The sequence below is a fragment of the Neopelma chrysocephalum genome, unplaced genomic scaffold (genome assembly GCF_003984885.1).
Source record: "Neopelma chrysocephalum unplaced genomic scaffold, ASM398488v2 Primary Assembly neopelma1_59, whole genome shotgun sequence".
NCBI lineage: Eukaryota > Metazoa > Chordata > Aves > Passeriformes > Pipridae > Neopelma > Neopelma chrysocephalum.
Window position 1 is genome coordinate 28,770,485 of NW_020897714.1, and position 20,242 is coordinate 28,790,726.

General features: G+C 41.1%; 1 protein-coding gene across 9 annotated transcripts in view; it reads left to right on the forward strand.

Annotated features, from left to right (window-relative positions):
- ERC1 (ELKS/RAB6-interacting/CAST family member 1) overlaps window positions 1–16,130 on the forward strand; it is a 283,422-nt gene extending 267,292 nt beyond the window's left edge. For all 9 annotated transcript variants that reach the window (XM_027680687.1, XM_027680693.1, XM_027680688.1 and 6 more), the window contains one exon: window positions 10,951–16,130. In XM_027680687.1, the coding sequence (XP_027536488.1) occupies window positions 10,951–11,088 (138 nt within the window). In that variant the 3' untranslated portion in view covers window positions 11,089–16,130. The remainder of the gene's footprint in view (window positions 1–10,950) is intronic.
- The last annotated feature ends 4,112 nt before the right edge of the window (window positions 16,131–20,242 follow it).

Consider the following 20,242-nt stretch of genomic DNA (forward strand, 5'->3'; position numbering starts at 1 on the left):
TCCAGATCTGAGGATGTCTTGCCTTCCTTAATCCCTTCATTGGCAGTTTTTATCTCTTGGTTTTAGACTATAATTCACCATTCCCTACAACCCTACAATTCCTAATTCCTTCCTAATTTCTCTTTTTTTATTTTACTGTTGTACTCCTGTGTTACTGAATGCCTTTTTTTTTTAGTTAAACTACTACAAGGAGCTTGCACCTCAACTTAGTGTGACTAGTTTTGTCTTTTTGACCATGAGTTTGGATTATAATGCCAATTCTTTCACTATTTACTTTTATATGTCTTCTACCAAACTCTATCAAGTGTGCACACAAACTAGTGTAATGCCTATGTAGTTGAAAGGGGATTTGTGGGTCAGTGAACACTGTCTTGAGCCTGTCTCAAATACTTCAGCTCTGATTTTCTTCTTTTGTGATGTTAAAGCTAATTTCCTTGAACTTTCAACTCAAGATTGAATTTTCATTCAAAAATTGGAGAGAGCAGCCAAATTGCAGGAAGCCAACAGCAGCATGTCTAAAAATTCAGAAAGAAGAGCAGACCTCTGGAGATAAATAAGCCTGTAACAGGGCTGAGATGGTACAGGCCAGTCATTCTTTCTCTTTGTACCTGTCTTCATACATTTATTTGATTCAGCTGTGCTGTGTGCCTCAGTCCATATCTACATTTCCCTCTTATAGGCACATGGCACATTCTTTTTCCCTGCAGAACCTCTCAGGTCCTGTAATCATTGATACAGAATTAAAAGTTTTTCAGTGTAATGCAATGCCATCTTTCTCTAATAAAGAGGTACAGCTCCTATGTTATTAATCAAAACATGAGGCATACTATTTTGAACCACCTTCTCTGTCAGGGTGGGATAAAGCAGTGCGTAGCAAAACCTGTGGCACATATGGGAGGCACCTCTGAAAACAGGAGTAAAGGCTGGATATGGGCAAATAAATTGCCTTTTTAGTTATAGCCGTGATGGCCTTTGTATATAATCAAGATCTGTGGGGATGGGTGATGTTTGCTGTTTGATCAAGAGATGTAGGTAAAGAAAATAGGAAGGGCTTTCTTTGCCAAGTTCTGAATAGCCAGCCCAGAACAGCAACTGTTTTTTCCAGTTCTTTGTGCTGGTCTAATAAAAGATAGTATTTCCCATTAAAACTTTGCTAGTGCATTAACAACATTTATGGGTTACACAGTAAAGAAAGCATTGTGAAAAATTGTGAGAAAAAAGAATTGCCTAAGTTGTCCTGGAGAAGAGAAAAAGATTATTTTTCTGTCCTTTCACATTATTGTCTTAATCCTGCCTTGCTGTCACCACAGTTGTTTAAAGTTACTACTCCAGTTGGGGTTCCCATGCATACAACTGAAATAAAATGTAGCTGTCTCTTCTGCTTTCCCATACTCACTTGGATTTTATTTAAGGAACTTCAGTTGAAAAACACAAATTAACGATATATTTCAATTTACAAAGCAGATTTTTCATTTAGGTCATGGAGCTTTTCTGTTTCTAACTACAGAATTTCCTTTGTGCTTGAAGTATTCCCATGGGGGGTGGGAATCAGTTCTCCAGATTCGCAGAAGCCCATCATGGAATACCCATTTTACATCTTTGGAATTTTAATGAGTTTTGTAAATTACTTCAAATCCGGTGCATTAAATTCAGTCCTGTCCCTTCTAATATGATCTTCTGTAGATAATGCTTCACAAGTCTCAGTGGGAAAAAATTAATCCTCTTGAATGTTAAGAAGTGCTAACATGATTAGGGAGGATACATTTAACCGAGCACCAATAATATTTAAGAACAATGCCAATGTATCCACTTCTCACCAATGAGACTATTTAGTATGGTTTGGTTGTTTTGGGGTCTTTCTATAAATAGGTGAGAATTCATTTTCATACTGCTGCTTTTGGAGCTGTGATTTCCCACTGCAGCAACTTTTATTGATGAGGGTTGGTCTTGCTGTGTTTCATCACTGCCAATATACTCTGTAGGTCTCTCATACCTGCTGGGGAAGCTCAGGTACAAACAGCAGTTTTCTGTGGCTTCTTTTAGTAGGTACAACTAGTATATGAAGTTAGATGTAAGCTTGTCACTCTTCCAGCAATCCACAGTGACCCACAGAAACTAGTGTACAAATAGTCATTGAAAAAGTATCTGCCAGCATCAACACCATATGCCACATAAATAACTTTGTGAAGTCTCAAAGTTTGACTGATAGCTGGTACCTCTTATGTTAAATAGTATCTTTAAGCTACCATTAAGGTCAGTGATAGTCCTGAGTGACTTCAATTGATTGTAATCAAAATATAGGGCCAAGATGCTATATCATTCTTTGTTGGCATTTTATCAAAGACATTTTGTAAGGGTGACTTACTGTAGTAAAATTTTGGCCCATTTGTAATGAAGGCCTGAAGCCAGTACTTAGGAGTACATGGTGTCTGTAAACCTAATCTAAAATAGTAGACTAGTCCAATTTGTGGACAATAAAGAACCTGAAGTGCTTAGAACCATGTCATTAAGTTATTCCAATGGTGGAAAATATCCCTTTGAGTCAGTTCTGACCCAATGTTCCCAAATAAGTTAGCCAGTACTGTTTCTGAAATTGTCCTCCTTCAACCAGTTCATGTCCTATTCGACTTTTCTTATTAAAAAACTGAAGTTACCACAAGGAAGGAAGAATGTTCCAAATCTTGACACCAAGAAATAAAAATTCCATTCATTCATTACGAGTAATTGCATTATCCTAGCAATTTCTATTAAATGCAATATTTTCTTTCACTTTGTCCTAAAGGTATCATTATGGTAATATTCTTGAGCTCTGTAGAACTACTGCTACGTTTCATGTTTCAGATAGTTGCCTCCAAGTCCGGGATTTTATTCCTATATGAAAGGAAATGACATTAAGAACATAATTATATGGTCCACATTTTTATTTATAGTTTGGGCTTTGTTTTGCTCTTATCTTTACAAAGGAAAAGAATGGAGTAGAAACAGGAATTTGCTGAAAAATGTCATTTCAGTGTGTCAGAGGTGTTGTACTGTGCTGTGGTGGAAAGGCAGCAGTGTGAGAAAGTAAAAAGAAACAACACCACAGAGCAACAACATATTAGGAGCAGTCAACAGTGTTTGTTTTGTTAATAGTTTATGGACTATTAGAAATGTTTCTTACTGCTCTAAATCCATCTCCAAAATGTGCAGAACATCATAATATGGAGAGCTTCTTATTTTCAATAGGCAGTGGCATTCTGAAAAAAAACACTTCTTCCAACAGAAGAAGACCTATACAATTAAAATAACTATTTTAATCTAAGGAGTGGGAGGCGTTTTTCTCCCTGGCTCCCTGCCATCAGTGACTCTTTCCAGCCATACCCAGCATGTCCTGACTTCATCCAGGCTGCTGGGTGTCCTTCCAATTTCTGCTGGCCCCCAAACTCCATTTTTTCCCCACACAATCAGCCTGTCCCTCTTTCCCCAGAGGTGTTTCTGGCAGCATTTGTGCTGTGACCTGGACATGGACAGCAGTCTTTAAGACCTGGGCAGATGCATTTCCATGAGATGCTCTCTCAGAAGTCACCTGCTCTGGGAACTTGTCTCACCCCTCTACCAACACAGTGTTGCACCTGTGGTTGCTTCGCTGTGAGTTACTGAGAGAGGCGCTTTTGAAAAATCTTTGTGATCATAGAAGAACCTTTGTAGTGCAGAAAGGTTGTCTTCCCTCTCCTTGTGTACCAGCTTCAGCCAAAGAACAGACCTTCTAGAAATTCCTACTTACTAATCCTCTCCCAAGAAATCAGGATTGTCTTTTCTGCTCAGCTGCTCGAAGCAGAAAAAGGTGATAATGTCACCTCACTGTATCAATCACAACCTGCTGTATAAGCTAAATAGTCGTGGCTTGTTTCCAAGGAGCATAATTTACATTGCACATAATTCACATTTCACTCTCAGCAAAGTGATGTTCATCTTTTCGTACGAAAGGACACCAAAGTGCATATATATATAGCTGTCAAATTTAATTTTAAAATTGCAGATCTGCTTGCTAAATTTTGAAAATATTGAACACATATTTTGATCTGTTATACAAGCAATATTGTTAGTGGAATAAACTTTACTCTAAATTACAAATAGCAATCTTACAAGGCTCCTGTCTGCTTCTTTATTCAGATCCCACTTGTGTTCTTACTTCTGTATCGTCTATAAGAAATTACTCAACTTACTTAGTTTCTGTGGAGAAATTTCTCTGATATATTTTGCATTTAGTCATTCTAAATTACTCTATTACTTCAGTTTTACCCTGTCTTCCTTCTCTGACTGCTCTTCCATCAGCTTGTTATCTTCCCCACCTGATTTATGTCATTTATTTTTAATTTGTAATCTTATGGGAATGCATAATGTATTTTAAAGTTAAACAGTCCTCTTCTGGTCTCTGTTAGAAATTAGAAGTAATAATTGCAACCATTTATATCCTTCTTTGCGTGCAAATGTATTTCCTGAGTTTAGTGGAGAAAGTAATGTATATAGAAACTCTCTAAAATTTTTACATTTTATAGCATTTTAAACTTTTATATTTAATTTTTTGGGTGAGGATGAGAACTTGGGATCGGTGCCATAGTTCTTAAATACTGATTAAAGTCACAAACATTATCTTTAAGTTGACCATGTCTGTAATGCCATAACATTATTCATTTTTATTTGTGCATGAAATCGCTAGTTTTAATTAAAATATATCCTATCAATCAGTATCTTTAACTATTCCTGACTTGAAAAGAGATATAAATTGAAAAACATTGGTTTCAGGACATGCTGAAGTGTTGTGTTTGTGTGTGTGGTGTGTCAAAAAATTAATGTGGCCTCATTTCAAGCAGTTCCTACAAGCAGATGTTGTAGCAGCCTGAGCTATTACCTTGTTTTTTCAAGGGCAGATCACCTCTCCATATGTTTTGCTATTCTTAACAAGTTCTGTTACACTGGGCCTTGTTCTCACACTGTGGTCCTTGTGAAAGCTTTTTGCAGCTTCTGCTGGTGCTGAGCTACTGCTGTGGATTCTGCTTGGCTTTATATCTTCTTTCCGGTTAGGAATAGTTAGTGATAATGACTGATAGGATATATTTTCATTAAAATTAGCAATTCCATGCACAAATAAAAATGGGTAAAGTTACAGCATTATGGATATGGCCAGCTTATGGAGTACTTGAATAGTACTCCATGGAGTACTTATGAAGTACTTGAATAGTACTTGTCCTTTCTTCTCTGTTTTGCACCTTGCGGGTACGAGACCATAAATGCCCACCAGTCCTCTGTCCTAGCTGTTGAAAAGTTTTTCCAAAACTCATCAGCTAGGGCATATAGGAGAGCTGTTTAATATTTGCTTTGTGGACAGGTAAATTTTCCCTGTGTTCATGACTATCAGGTACTGCCTTGACTAAACAGGCAGAAAGCCCTGTGGGGATGTGGAGCCCCAGTTCATCAGCAGAGAAAGCAAGTGGCAAAGTACAGGCCCAGCATGAAGGGTGCAGCACAGAGGAATCCTGGCAGTGTCAAGCAATCTGGCTTCAGGAGAATTAACTGGCACAGTGCATTGCAGTTGAAATGAGGAGAAGTAGCCATCATTTAGGTTGGAAAAGACCTCTAAGATCATCAAGTGCAACCATTAACGCAACACTGCCAACCCTACCACCAAACCATGTCCCTAAGTGCCACATCTACACGTCTTTTAAATGCAGTACACCTAATAGTTGCTATTTATTCTGCTTAGCCACAAAATAACAACACAACGTTCTGTACACTTATAGCAGCATTAATTTTCAGTGTATAATATACAACAGAATTTACACGAATGCCAAATTGTCCTCTGACTGTGAAATGATTGCTGCTGTTGCTGGAGGATGGACATATTGCCTGCAAGTGCCAGATTTGCAGAAAAACTTCTCCAGTGAAATGCAAACTATAACTTGCAGGGATTGATTTTACTCCTTCCCATTTAAATAATCTTGAAATTCCTTCCTTACCAAGGAAATAATATTTCTGCTGTTCACAGAGCTTAGAGATGCTCAGAAATGTAGGATAAATCCCATGTGCAGAGCTATTTCAAATATATGGTACAAGAGCCCTCAACCCTCAACCTTGAGGTTTTTTGTCAAAATTGGTTGCAAAATCTAATCAAATATATATTTTTAAACATACTTTTAAAGTTTACATTATTTAAAAAGACAAGACTGTTTAATTTGAAATTTTAGTTTAATTTTTAAATGCATGTTTTTTAAATATTTTGAAACAGCTAGCATGAAAACAAAATTTCCAGATAGAGCAGAAATATTAAAGGGTTTACATTACGTTTTTTTTCTTTTTTGTTTTTAAAACTTGTCAGGCTGCATTTCAATATTCTGAACCCTTTCTTTTGGCCATTTGATAGGTATACAGTTGACAAATAAAGGTTTATGTGTAATTGGTTCTCACTACTTCAAACATACATATTTACACTGGTTGGTCTTGGTAGATGCAAAAGCTTTTGTCCATTTCCTGAGATACAGTGAAGTTTAACTCATTTTGAGACAAAACAAAGGTTAAGATTAAATCAGTTTAATTTCTTTTTCTTATTGATGCTTATTTCTGTTACATTAACCTCTAAATGTATTTTTCAGACTAACCATAACCTGATTGAGAAACACTTAAGCTTTGGAGAAACATAGTTCCATATCCCAGTATTGTAGCCTAATAGAAGTCCTCCCCTTAACATTGTTTTTGTGCTGCTCTGCAAGCATTTCATATTCTGAATACAGTTTTTCTGTCCTTAGCCTGTGTTTGCCTTTATTCATCAGTGTTTTTGTGGAATTGTTAACAAGAGAAAAATCCCACTGGGGAGTAAACCTCCTCCATATAAATAAATTTTAAAGGATCTTAGCTTAATGTTGCCTTGTTTATGTTACGGAATAAGCAAAGGCCACAAAAGTTCTATGGAGCAGCACCACAATTCATCTGATGTGCATATAAAACCATAGCATCCTATTTCTTAACTATGAAGTTGTCTTCTCTCTAAATGTCAGCTAATCTTTAAATAAGTTCTGAAATGTCTTGCAACAGAAAAGCTAAATTCATGTTGAATTGTTAGGGATTTTTTTTCACTGATGGAGTTTAACTATAAAAGGAAAAGTATTCCTATCATGACTTGCTCTAAACCCAGGAAGGAAGGCAGCAGTGTTGAAAAGTGTCTGAATCTGTGGCAGATTATCTGCAAGCTTTCATTCCCCTGAGATGCTGAAGGTCCTTTCTGTTCTTCTGTCCAAAGATAAATACTGTGAAGCACTTCTGGGGTCCTTGCTATCCTTTTCTTTCTGAGCTGTCTATTTTTACTTGCCTTCAACTAGACAAACATCTCTGGCCTTGCCTTCTCTTTTTTGGTCATTTCTGTGAGGCGAGTGAATGAACTTCCTCATATCCTCAGCTGAAAATGCCAGCAAAAAAGGACTGTTGGCACTCCTTTATTTTTATAGAAAAATGGCGTGGGGAAGATAACACCATTTCTGTTTGCACTCACAAGAAGAAAATCTAGGAAACCAGGAGCAGACCTGCATAATACCTTTAAAGAAACTTCCCTAAAATTTGGACTGCCAAACATCCAGGTGAATCAAGTTATACCGTTGAGAACTGGATGTTCCCCATGAAGGCCCTTGCCTGAATGAGGACTGACGTACGCTGTTCACAGCTGTTTCTGAGAGGAATGACGTAAATGGAGATGACATATAGGATCTAGAAATGCTGCCACCAGCCATATAGTCAATTAAGATGTCTTTGTTGAAGTAGAAATCGCATTATTAAACCTAGATGTTCTGAAGCTAGCAAACGCAACTCAAGGCTATCATTGCTACTTTTTTCCAGGACATTTCATCACAGACATCTGCCAGCCAGCTGTGTAGACTTTCTGTCTGTGCTAATTTGCAAAGTATTGTTGCTGGCCTTCAGCATTCAGAGCCATCTCCTTTTGGGCTCTTGATGGTCAAAAACTCATTTCTTGGAAGTATTTTCTTCCTGTAAGTCGGTTACTTTTGTTTGATTGCATTTGATTTATTAGCTTTGGCATGGGCTTATTTTGTTGGGCTTATCTTGATTTTATAAGGCATCTTATAAATACAGAAGTGCTGACCAGTACAGCAAGAAACCGAGATTTCACTGACATTGAAGTACTGCCCTGCTGAAGACAACATCCTGCAGGATTCTTCCTTGTTCACCAACCTCCTTTCAGTTTCGGAGCTTAATCTCTTAAAGGTGCTTTTATATTTGATTAATTTAATTGCTTTGTCCTTTCCTGGAGTTTCACCTGGAGGATTTGGCTGAAAGGCCAGAAGGAGGAATGCTGGCTGGGCAGGTGGTGATGGTGCAGGACCTCTGCTTTCCCTGCTAACACTGCCCTCTCCTGGTTCTCCTCCTGCGGACCGAGAGCTCAGGACCCTTGCAGGTGCCAGATAAGAAAAGGAGAATTACACTGTAGGCTGCTCTCCCAGCCTCCATGGCCTCCCACCCTTCTGATGAATGGCACTGTGAAATCTTTGCCCTGGCCCAGGAAGCCACAAGGCAGCCCTGTCTGAGAGTTGAAGGCTCAAACCATTCCCATGAATGCACCAGCAGTGAGGTGGTTTGCAGGCTGCTGTAACTGGGGCTGCCTGGATTGCTGGGATCTCACTAGGCTGAGCAACCTGAAACTCAGAGGTAGTCCCTGAATCCCAGTCTCCTGGCTTTTAATATCCAACACTGCTCCTAGCTGGCTTTTCTGACTCTTTCAATCCTGCTTGCTGACTGGACCTCTCCTAGGCTTATCCATCCATTGCGAATTTCTGACTAATAACTCTGCCAGGCTGTTGGAACCAGGCTAATCACCTATCCGCAGCGTGCCATTTCTGAACCATTATGGGTTACTGCCGAATTCCCCCCCTTCTCCCCCGGGAGCCCTTACAGAGCCCGGAGTGCTCCCCTCCCTCTCGTTTTCCCCACTTCCCCGGCTCATGTCACTCCGCAGAGCGGGATCAGGTTGCTCTTGCATTGTGATTCTTGGCAGGAGCCCCTCTCGGGTTCATATGGCTATGCTGTGAGTACTGCAGCCAGTAGGAACAAAGCACATAAGAACACATTAAACCAACATTCAGCACGCAAAGCCCAAATAATTTACTATATGCTACCCTGCCTAGTAAAGGGAACAGTGTAGCAGGCTCACCCTTTTAATTTCCTTTCTCGCACTTTTGTCTATAGAAGTCTGTACCATAACTTCCTTAAAAAGCGTTTATGTTTATTCTGTAGTCGTTCTTGGGCTGTTTGTTTTTATGCAGTATTTCTTGGAGAAACAATCTCCTGTGCTTTGCTTGATACCATCACTAAACAGAGATGTACTGTTGTATCTGGTTAGAATTTTAATTGTAGAAATCTGACCTTTGCCACTGCATTGTGCTCTTACAGTGGTAAAATGATCCCTGTTGAGCTGTTGCCTGATAGTTCTGTCCTTTTAAAACCTACATTGAGCAGTGTAACAGAAGTGCAAAACACAAGAAATGTGTATACTGATGAACAGTTATCCTTTCAGGCATGAAAAATGCCAGTTTGACATTCTTTCTGTGTCATATATTAACAATACAGATATTAATCAGTTAGGAATAAGAAATGTTGAGGAACTGACAGATAATATTAAAGGAGAAAAATTAAAAGAAGGTTCAAATAAGATAAGGTAGTTGGTTACAGCTGCTCAAAATGACAAAGAACTTTGGATGCAGAAGCTTGGAATAAACTTCAGAATCCACCTAAGTGTATATACCTTCTAATATATATGTTTGTCATATATTCATAGGGAATGTACTTTGTTAGAAGAAAATCATATGACTGAAAATAATAAAGGATTTTTGATATATAGTAATGAAAGGGCTGTCTACTTGGAGGCTTATCCAATCTATCTATCTATCCTTGTCATCTGGTCTAGTAAGAGGTGCTGTTTCTCCTTGTTCTGTTAGATCCTTAGACCACTGTGAGTACAGTAATCTCTTAAATGCTTGCACAAATTACAGCATTACTTGGGATTTTACACAGTTCACAGGCCAGCATGGACTTTATCAATTGCTGGGCAGATAAACAGGTTGCTGAAGGCAGATGTTTCCTGCTCTTTATTAAGTCTCTGTGGGCCCCTAATTCTGGCAATGGCATCAGGCTCAGAGCTAAAAGCTGTGTTTGCATATATTCCAGTATGTTGTGTGACATGGTTTGTAACACTACTTGTTGGGGAAACTGTTTATAAACTGTGGGCTGAGTGAATAATATAAAGTTTAAAATTTCATGTCCTGTTATGAGCCAAGTGATCTGAAAATGAATGATCCAACAGGAAATGCAGAGTTAGTAAACAAAAATTGTGTATGTTCCACTGCAATTGTGTGTAGTCATCTTATGACTGAGTTAGGACAGACAGTCTAATTAATTCCACAGAAAAATTAGAATTCTGGTTAACTCTGAGTGTATTCTGTATAATTATGTAACATGCCCATTGATTTTGTATAAGAAATAATCCTGAAGTAATGACCTACGAAACATCCTGTTGTTCATGAGTAGAAGCCAAATTATTTAAAGTAATATACTAACAAACTGCTGTATTGCTTCTGGAATATGACTGCTTTTAGAAAAACATTCACAGAGGAAGTTTTTCTCATATTTATCATAGAACTGTGTATTCAGGAGTAATTAAGGTGGTGGTTAGTTTTCCCATGTGGACATGACCTTGACTGGGAAGGTCACCAACCTGGTCCCATAGAATGAAAAAGTGAACTAAAGAGGGTCCCCAAGGGAAGATGCTGATTCTGGAAGTGCCCAGAGTGTTACACCTCTGCCAGCTCCCTTTCCAAAAGTGGTGTTTTATCTTACCTGCTGGCCAGGTCTGTGATACAGTGGCCCCACTGAGTAGCAGGGACTGACCGTGCCTCTGTGTGTTTCTTGCAGCTTCATGATGAGTTGGAAAAGGGGGAGAAGGAGAGCGCGGAGCTGCAGGAGTTTGCCAATGCCATCTTACAGCAGATAGCGGATCACTGCCCTGACATCCTGGAGCAAGTCGTCAACACGCTCGAGGAGTCGTCATGACCTCGGCCACCAGCCCCACTGGAGCAGCACACCAGTGGCCAAGCCCAGTCAGTCCAAGGAGCCATAAGAGCGGAGAGCAGCGTGAAAGACAGAAAACGGAATTGAAACTTCTGGTGCACCTTTTACAAAGAAAACAAAAGCAAAAAGCAAAAAAAAAACAGCTCTAAAAAACTACATGCTCTCTAGGTTCTTCCAGCCCATGATTAAGTAGCCATTTCTGCATTCATCTTCTCACTGCCTTTCTGCTTCAGAATCTGATTCCCCGTTGACTTTGTTGATGGTGACTTTGGGATACAGCTAAGCAGAGCTCTTCCAAGTCTACTGAGCAAAGCAGAGGGGATCCACTGGACACAAGCAGCTCTAGTTCTCCATGAGGTCGCAGAAGGGTAGCCCTTGCCTTTCATTCATATGTTGCTTTTTTCATTCTTTTTTTCTCTTTTTTTTTTTATTTTCATAAAAACTGAAAGCCTGAGTTTCATAGTGCTAAAACCAAACCTGAGCGTGCTCTGATTATGGCTCGTGACTGGCCAGCATCAGGTAGCTAGCTCAGGTCTCACTGCCTGTCTCAATGTTCCTTATGTTCTTAAATAACAGAGAGAGGAAAGGAGAGTTTCCCTACTTGTTCCTGTTAGTCATTTCATCTAGCAACTGGGAAACAAGGTAGGCATACTGGTACTTTCTGTTTACTTAACTTGGATTTTTATTGTTCACTGGTCTGACTCTGACGTGCTAGGTGGGGCATTTGTTAAGGTAACTGTTTTCATCTGTTGATTTTTGGGGGGATTTAGATGAGGTTTCTCGTCATAAGCCTGTGTCTCCTAAGTTCTTATTTTATAGAGAGCTCTCTCCCTTCAAGCAGGTGTGGTCAACAGATCAGCTCCCAGCTTCAACTTGTATAGTTTGTCCACTGCCAATTTTTCAGGCCATAGCTTTGTGAACATTAGCTGTCATCAGAATAGTCTTAGGTTTTGTAAATGAGAGAATTGCATCATTCAGCTTAAAAGTATAATTGTAAAGCTAAGTTAGGTAAATCAGTAACATAGTTCATACTATAATTATAATTTAATTTATTTTGGTTTAGCTTAGGTTGACAAGGAATGAGTTTGAGTTCAGAGCAATAACCCATTCTTATGAGGAGGATCATCTCTGCTGGAGTTGGCACCCAGCTGAGTAGATAGGTGTAAAATCACAGCTTTACTTAAACCAGTGCAATTCTTATATGTATATGAGAGGCCTTAGTCTTATTCCCATCCATCTTTGACACTCGTTAAAACCCCTGCTGATAGGTAATATGACCTGAAATACCAGGTCAGTTTGTCATTGTGGTAGTAAGTCAGAATCCTATTTTGTGAGTAGGACTTGGGTGTTCATTCTTGGACTATGCATTAATGGGGAGACACGTTTTTTTCCTGGCCACCAGTGGTTATGTGTGTCTGGGGGCATCTGCAGGACAGAACCCTTTAACACGTCCCCATGTGCTCCTTAAAGGAGTTGTTCCCCTTTGCCTGTCTCATATTACTTAAGAGAACAAGGGGAGGGTGAAAGGAGACCAAATATAAACACAGCAGTGGAAGAAATCTTGGTTTTCTAGTCACTAGCTAATTATGAACCCTCTCAGTAAACCTCCCATTCAGAGTCTGCAGTTTAATTCCATATGACTTACTACATTTTGAGCTTAATCACTAAACTGTTATGCTAAGGAAAATGTTCCAGGCCCTTTCAGGAAGACTACATTTCCTATGTCTTTCAAATCCACAGCACAGCTCCTCTGTAGGTCTTTCACTCCTTATTTTTGTCTTTAGAAGTGACCGATTGCTTCCAATAGAAAGGAAATCAACAAAAGTTTGAGTAAGGAAAGATGTACCCTGTACTTTTTTCCAAACAAGCACTGAAAATTGGGCAAAACCGAAACCTTATATACCTGTAGACTCTATTGAAAAATAACTGATTTAAAATAAATCACATCCCAATTGATTCGACTGTAATGATTCAGCAGAAGATACTGGATCTATAGCCATGGTGTCTACTAGGAAGAAATATGTAAATCTCCAGAAAGGGGTGATTCACACCTCTTCCATGTTTTGAACTGCCAGTGCTTTGCAAATCAGCCTGTGTCTGAAGCTTTTTTTTTTTTTTTGTCATGGCTGAGGAGAGTAATGGGAACCTGAATGTGTGGACGGGGGGAACACCGGAAGGCGTGCAGACAATGACTGTACGTACCACTGAGCCGTGCCTCATCCCAGATCCACCCCTTTGGTCCCATTATTTGAGTCAGCACATTTCGATAGGAGCTGTTGTTTTGAAATCTTTCCTCTTGCTTTTTCTTCATCACCCCTAATTACTCACTCAAGGAATTTAATGCCGCCTGTAAAAGCATCAGAGCCATCAGCCAAACATCATCGGGCCACCGCCACCCCTCCTGACTATCTCATTAACTTATATGGTCAAATCTCCAGCTGCCCTGGTTCCCTGCTGTAAAACAATCCTTCCTCTGTGAGAAGCTGTGGAATTTCTCTTATCGATGGTTCAAATGACTCCTGCTTGTAAACCTCTTACTGAGATGTTCCTTGATAACGTTCCTGCTGCAGGCAGGGACAGGGGGAGGGGATGGGAACAGGAACGAGGGGCGGTCACTTCAGGCTGTTATTTCAGTTCCCTTGCTTTACTGCAGTGTCCACACATCACAGGGAAGTGCTGGTTCTTCTGCATCTCTAACTCAGTTGGTGGCTGTGTTTCTGTTGTTCAAAGTGCCCCAGCCAAAGGCACGGTGCTGTCATGGCAGCGTGTGCAGGATCCGTGTGTTGACAGCCAAGTGAAGCTCACTGTTTACACATCTCCAGGCCTCTTCCCAGAGAGGATTTGTCAAGCCTGGCTAGTTTTCACACTGGCCATTTGGTCCTTTATCTCCCAGCCACACACCTGCTGTTCCTCCCATCTGGATTATTGGGCCTTTGTGATTTTTCTTGTTAACCGCTGTTATCTTCTAGATCTTCTGGGCTTCCCATCTTAAACATTGATCTTAGACCTCTACAAAGTGCTTTCAGGGAGAGAGCAGATCTCATTTAGGAACAGTCTTGATCCGACTTGATCTCCACTGAACCATTTCAGGTAATCTCTCTGATCCTGTGTCGACAGAGATCTTGTGGTGAATAGCTTGAGGAACTTTGGGATTTGGGAGGTGCTGCTGGCCACGATTTAATGCTGAACGTGGCCACTGCAAGCTTTTTCCTTTCACTCGTATGGAGTGCTGCACCATTGGCCTTAGGGCAACAAAGCGATTTTATTATCATAACCCATCGTGGGATTGCATGTCGGGCACGTGGCAGAATGGCCACATGTGTGCATACACTGCAGTGCTCATCCAATTGCCTAACCCAACACTGCTCTTTTAAGATCTAATACTCAAGTGTCAGCAGCCAGGCAGATGCAGACAGTTTTCCAGCACAGCAGTCCTGCAGTGCAGCAGCTCTAGGAAATCAGGGGCCCTTCCCAGGGGCCCTTGGGAAACTTGCTTTTTCTTCTCCTGTTGAATGAAGTTCCGTTTTCTATGGGAGCTGAGAAAGTTTTAATTGCTTTAATATCACTTTTTTTTCTTCCAGTCTGTCATTTGTAGAGAAACTGAGAGATGTAAGGACACAAGGAGCTGTCTGCAGAAAATTAAATAGGTCATTTTAGCAGGGTTTGGGCTAAAAAATAACTGAAGCCTGAAGCCCACGTAAAGTGTAAAAGCTGACACCGCTACCATGCTTGTTCATGACTTCCATGAGTCCATGTCCATATTTACCTCTGAATCCAGCCTCATGTAAAACACTAAAAGGACATTACAACACTAGAATTGCAGGGTGAGGACATGAGCACTGTTTGCAATTGGAAGAAGAATTGCCTGGCATGCTCCCAAATGAAGCTCTAAGCTTCTGGTATTCTCTCTCATTTTGACTGCCTTTAACCAGCTTTCCCTCCATAAAATGCCAAACCCTCTTTGGAGTATCCATTTTTTGCCAAGTCCTGGGGACAGAAGGTAAAAGGCCGATGTGATGCACAAAGCTGCGTGTGCCGTTTCTGGTTGCACGTCTGGAATATCCCTTCTCTAGCAAATTTTCTGGTACTTTGGGGCTCTCAGGAATTTGCACAAGGGAGCATAAATGTCGTAAATCTTGTAGGCATAACCTTGGCTTTTTGAACCAAAGGGGCATCTCTTTTCATTTGCCCTGTAATTCCCGCCCATTCTGCTGCTAGTGCTCAATTTGTTGGGAAATTTCTACATCTGATAAAGGTTGACAGGGTTGAGTCCCCACTCCTGTACTAATTGCCAATCGTTGCCACTGAAGGGGTCTTTGCAAAGGACCAGAGTCACGCACTGATACCATTTTAAAGCAAAAATTTCACTACATGAGTAACACGTATGACTCAAAATGACTCCAATGAAATGAGAAAGGGAAACAGTACAATCAAGGCATCTGATATTTAAAGGAAGCCTCCACTCAGCTCGACGTCCGCACTGGAAGAGGGAACCGGAGAGGACGCAGAAGGCTGTGGATAACTAACACTGCCCCAGCGAAGCCGGCAGGGTGGGAGGGTCAGGCACGGGGCGTCACGGGGCATCACGCCTGGCAAGGCCAGCTCTGCTGACCCCTCTCGTCAGCGTGGTGAGGAAAAGGAGGGTCGGGGGGTTTTTAAACAAAATAATGTTTTTAATTGTTTTTTCCACATAAATGGAAGGAACCTTACGCAACAGCAGATCCTTCTGAACAAAATGGCTGTGTCCGCTGACTATTTTTAAAAAAAAAAAAAAAAAGGAAAAACTGTTTCAAAAGTTTTTAGTGTCAAAAGCATAAACACAGAAATCCTGACTTTTTCCAGTGTGTGTGGTGAGTGCTGTAACCTTGTCATCAGTATCTCTCCTGACTTTTTCAGGGGTGTTTTTTTCCTGTTTTGTTTTCTGCTTGTCGATATTGTCTGTGTGGTCCTAAGGCTGGGGCAGTTACCAACAATGTGTGTCTGTTGTCGGATTGAAAAAAAAAAAAAAAAGATAGTAGTAGAACTGAAAAAGATGTGTTTTAAAAAAATATATAAAAATAAATTTCATTAAAAGGAATTCAAGTAAAGAAGCAACAAAGCCATGACTCCTCCTCTCAGGATTGTATGGAAAAGGATTTGTGGGCTTATAATTATAACCAGTTGCCTTTCATAGGCTTTCGAGGTCCAAGGCTTCTTGGCCTCTTAGGAAATGTTACAAACCCTGTATAAATTTCTGCTTTCCCAGGTATATACTGTACACGTGTAAGACAGAAATGGGCAGAATGAAACAGTATTTTGGAAATCAATCTTTTCTGGTAACAGTTATCAACACCAGGTGTCCCTTAAGATAAGAACTGCTGATGTAAATAGGCCAAATGCTTTGGCCAAATTTTCCTTTTTCTCTGTTGCACCCATTGATACCAGGGACCACAAGCGAGTGCAGATCAGCTGGGGCAGGTAGTTCTGTGTAGATCCATTATCAAAGTTGTATTTCTTTGCTTCCAGTGTTGGTCACATACCTGCAGCAGGTTATGGGGCAGGAAGGGACTAGCAGCCACCTTCTGCTCTGGCTGCATCAAAAACTTGCGTTGCTTAAAAGGAGGTTAAATGAGGTTAAACTGACGTAACGTTAACAAAAAACCCAACACAAGTCGCTTTACCTATGAGACTGGGTAAAGAATTTTATTAAGTGAATGTGTTTTTAATATCAAACTTACCATGTGCTGTTTGTTCACATTTTGCACTTTCAGTTCAGATCTTAAAAATCAAGTCAATTGGTTTTGCTTTTAAGTAGGTATCCATGCTTTAGGTTCCTGGTGCTTTGGTGGGTTTTTTTGTTCAAAAGGTTGGTTTTTTTCATTTGGAAACTGGCAAAAAATAGATGTACTCAAAACCAAATTTGAAGCCAACTGTTATGAGTAGACATTGTTCCTTTGATCTATCCCATCTTCCCAGCTCTCTGTGGACAAGGCCAAGTCCTCCCTGCCTGCCCAGGGGTGGCTGTGTTTGGCCCCTACTTACACACACATTACAGTATATCTGGGGAGGCTTTAGTGTAAGATGCCTTTATTTGTTCAGATGCTGAAGGAGGATGAATCCAACGGGACCACGAACAGGGGAATAATTTCTGTGCTAGCCCAACATGCTGCTCCAAGCCCACTAAAACAGTAAATTGCCATTTCCCTCCAGGTCAGTAAATGAGGAGAGCTGCACACGGGGTTCACAAATTGTTTGTGGAGTTAAAAAAAAATTCTGTGGGATGCTCCATCCACTCCACAGACACGGATCCCTCATTTGCTTTGGAAGAGATGTGTTGCACTTTAGTGGAGGGGGAGGCAGGCTTTGGGGACGGAATCTAGCATACTTGAATTCCTTTTTGAAATAACAGCAGCGGGAGACATTGATGTCCGTGATGCAAGTGCGCACGCTGCCTTCAACTTGTATGTGTTTTATTGCTGGAGTCATGTTACTGACAGGATAATGAAATTGCAAAGAAAATGTGTTATATTCAACTTTGCCTTGATAATATAAACACTTTGTTCATTTTTTTTCTTCTTTTTTTATTCACAGACTAAGTTCATCAGGAAATTATAAAATTATTTAAAAATTCTGTGCTGTGTCTTCATTTCAGTGTATCTTGCATGGTGTCCTCTCCTGTGTGCCCAGGATGGGAGGGCAGGTAGGAGAGCTGGGTGGCTGAGTGGCTGTTCCCTGAGACCAGGCTTGAGGTCCCATTTGAGGCCAGTGGAACAACCCTGCTGGGGGTTTTGGCTGAACCACATGCCTGGTAATGCTCATGGACACAGCTGGGGCTGCCTGCAAGGTGAAGGTGAGGGACTGTCAGTCATAGGAGTGTCCTGGATATCCCAGGACCTCACAGGTCAGATAAGTGGAGATAAAACAACTGCATTTACAGTCAGTTGTTCCCTTTGTCTCTCTCCTGCCTGTTTTCCAAGTCAGTGTGACCTAAATGTTGCTAACGAGTGACTGAATTCCAGATGTGCATCCAGTGTTGAGTCAATGTTGGGATCACATCTTGCAGAGTAATGTGCCTGGAAAGCCTTGCTGTGTAAAGGCCAGCAAGACTGTCCTACTGAGCATGTTCCCAGTGAAACCTGGACACGGGTCCTATCCCTCGGGAGCAAAGGAGAGTCACAGCTTCATGACATAAGATGAGCTGTGCTCCCTGCAACGCTGAAGGAAATGGGCTCTACCCAGCATCCAGTCTCCAGATGCATTTTGAGGACATGGGAAATTGCCTGAATAATGTCACTATAAAAATCTCATTTTTCTGGCGTTTTTAACTGTTCTAAAGAGAATAGCATTGCAACACTGGGTCCCACTGGTAGAACAATGTCCATGCTAAACACACTCCACCAGATTCTCTGCAGCTATCCTGAAGCCCTGACAGAGCAGACCTCCCCAAGTTGGGACACTTTCTAACCAATTTCTCTCAAAACCTCTCAGTTTCTTTCTCCTTTTGTCTGTCTGTGCAGCCAGTTTTTCTCTGTGCTTTCTTGCTGGCTTTGTCCCTCCTGCATTCTGTAGATTTGTCATTTCAGGGGCTCTTAAGATCCTGACTTGTTGTTTCAGTGCAAGTGACTACATGTGTAACAGGGACAGGCGTCCTGATTTCAGTGCCTGGACGTTCCTTTCCCTCTGCTTATTGGATTTCAATCACTTGGGCTTCAATCAGGCATGTAAAGCAGTGTGTGGAAAAGGATACATGGGGATTAAGGGTCTCGGGAGCTTAAGGAAGAGTCCATCGGCCTTTTGGTTCCCAGTCTGGTTTATGTTCTCTTGAGTGTCTTTGGCTGAGGAGGGGATTCATGATTCCTGTCAGGCCAGGGTGTGCCTGGCTTTTGCAGCACAGTCCAGATCAACTGAATGAAACCACATGCCACATAAATTTAACCAATTACTGTAGGAAAAGGTATCTCTCAGTCTGAAAATGGCACAAATGCCATTTCTGAGTGACTTGTCCTTTTGGAAGAGGAGGATGAGTGAAAGGGCAAGAGTCACAGTCACTGCCAGGGACAGCACATCTGCAGGGAGAGCAGCACATCTGCAGGAGAGCTGAGCTGAGCTGCTGCAGCCCACGCTGGCTCTTGCTGTGTTGCAGTGCCGTATCCCCAAGGCTGACTCACATTTTGGATGGCCCATAACAATAACAGTGTTCGCGCTAAAAAGAGAAGATGCCAAATCCCTTTTGTGCGTTATCAGGTTACATTTTATGCATTGTGCAGGAAAACACAAGGCATCTGAACAGAATTGTCTGTGTTGACTGCAGCTACTGTGACACAGAACAGGCAAGGCAGCAGTGGAAACTGCGAATGGTCAGCCCTGGGATCAAGCACACAGAAATTTAGAATGTTTTTCTTTGCAGATAAGTTCCTAGGGGTGTGCTGAGCCCTGTGTTACTCAGGCTCCTGATTAAACATGGACCTTCTGCAGTACTCTAGTCAAGATGACTTTGGAAAACCTGCTTTTCTAAATTACACCAGTCAGAGAAACTCAGCTGAAACCACATCAGTAATCCACCGGGAAGAGCAACATATTTAGGATCTCCTATTTCTGACAGGATCTGCTGCACTTGTGCTGCACAGATGCCTCCTGCGTATGTGGCTTGATGCTATAGGGGTGCATCAGCTGTGCCAAAGATTACCCAAAACAGTAGTTACAAACTAATTGCCTGTGCTAATGATCTGTATAGGACTAGTGACCTTTAGACTGGAACTTTGAGGTATCAAGTAGCCACTCTTCTCACTGGGCTTCAGGATGTTTAGAAATCTTGGGCAAATGGCCAAAGTCCTCTTTCTTTACTGTCTTTAAAAACCCTCATAAAGTTATCTGCTTATCAAGCAAACAGAGCCATACACCTTGTGTTGGTGGACCTTATTTCTGAATATCCTGCTGATGTATTATAAAACGTAGGTAGAACAGCTGGGACCAGCTTGGGTGTAGCTGTGGGGTTACAGCAAGTGATTCTCTGGGTGTGGGCTTTAAATCCATCTGGTTTTAAGTACATGAGCAGTAGCTTTTCCCAGTGTTTACAATTGCAAACATTGAAACCGTTCTAGAAGAATGACTAAGAAGTTAAATATTTAGGCCCAGGTACTGCAGCCCATTTGTGTGA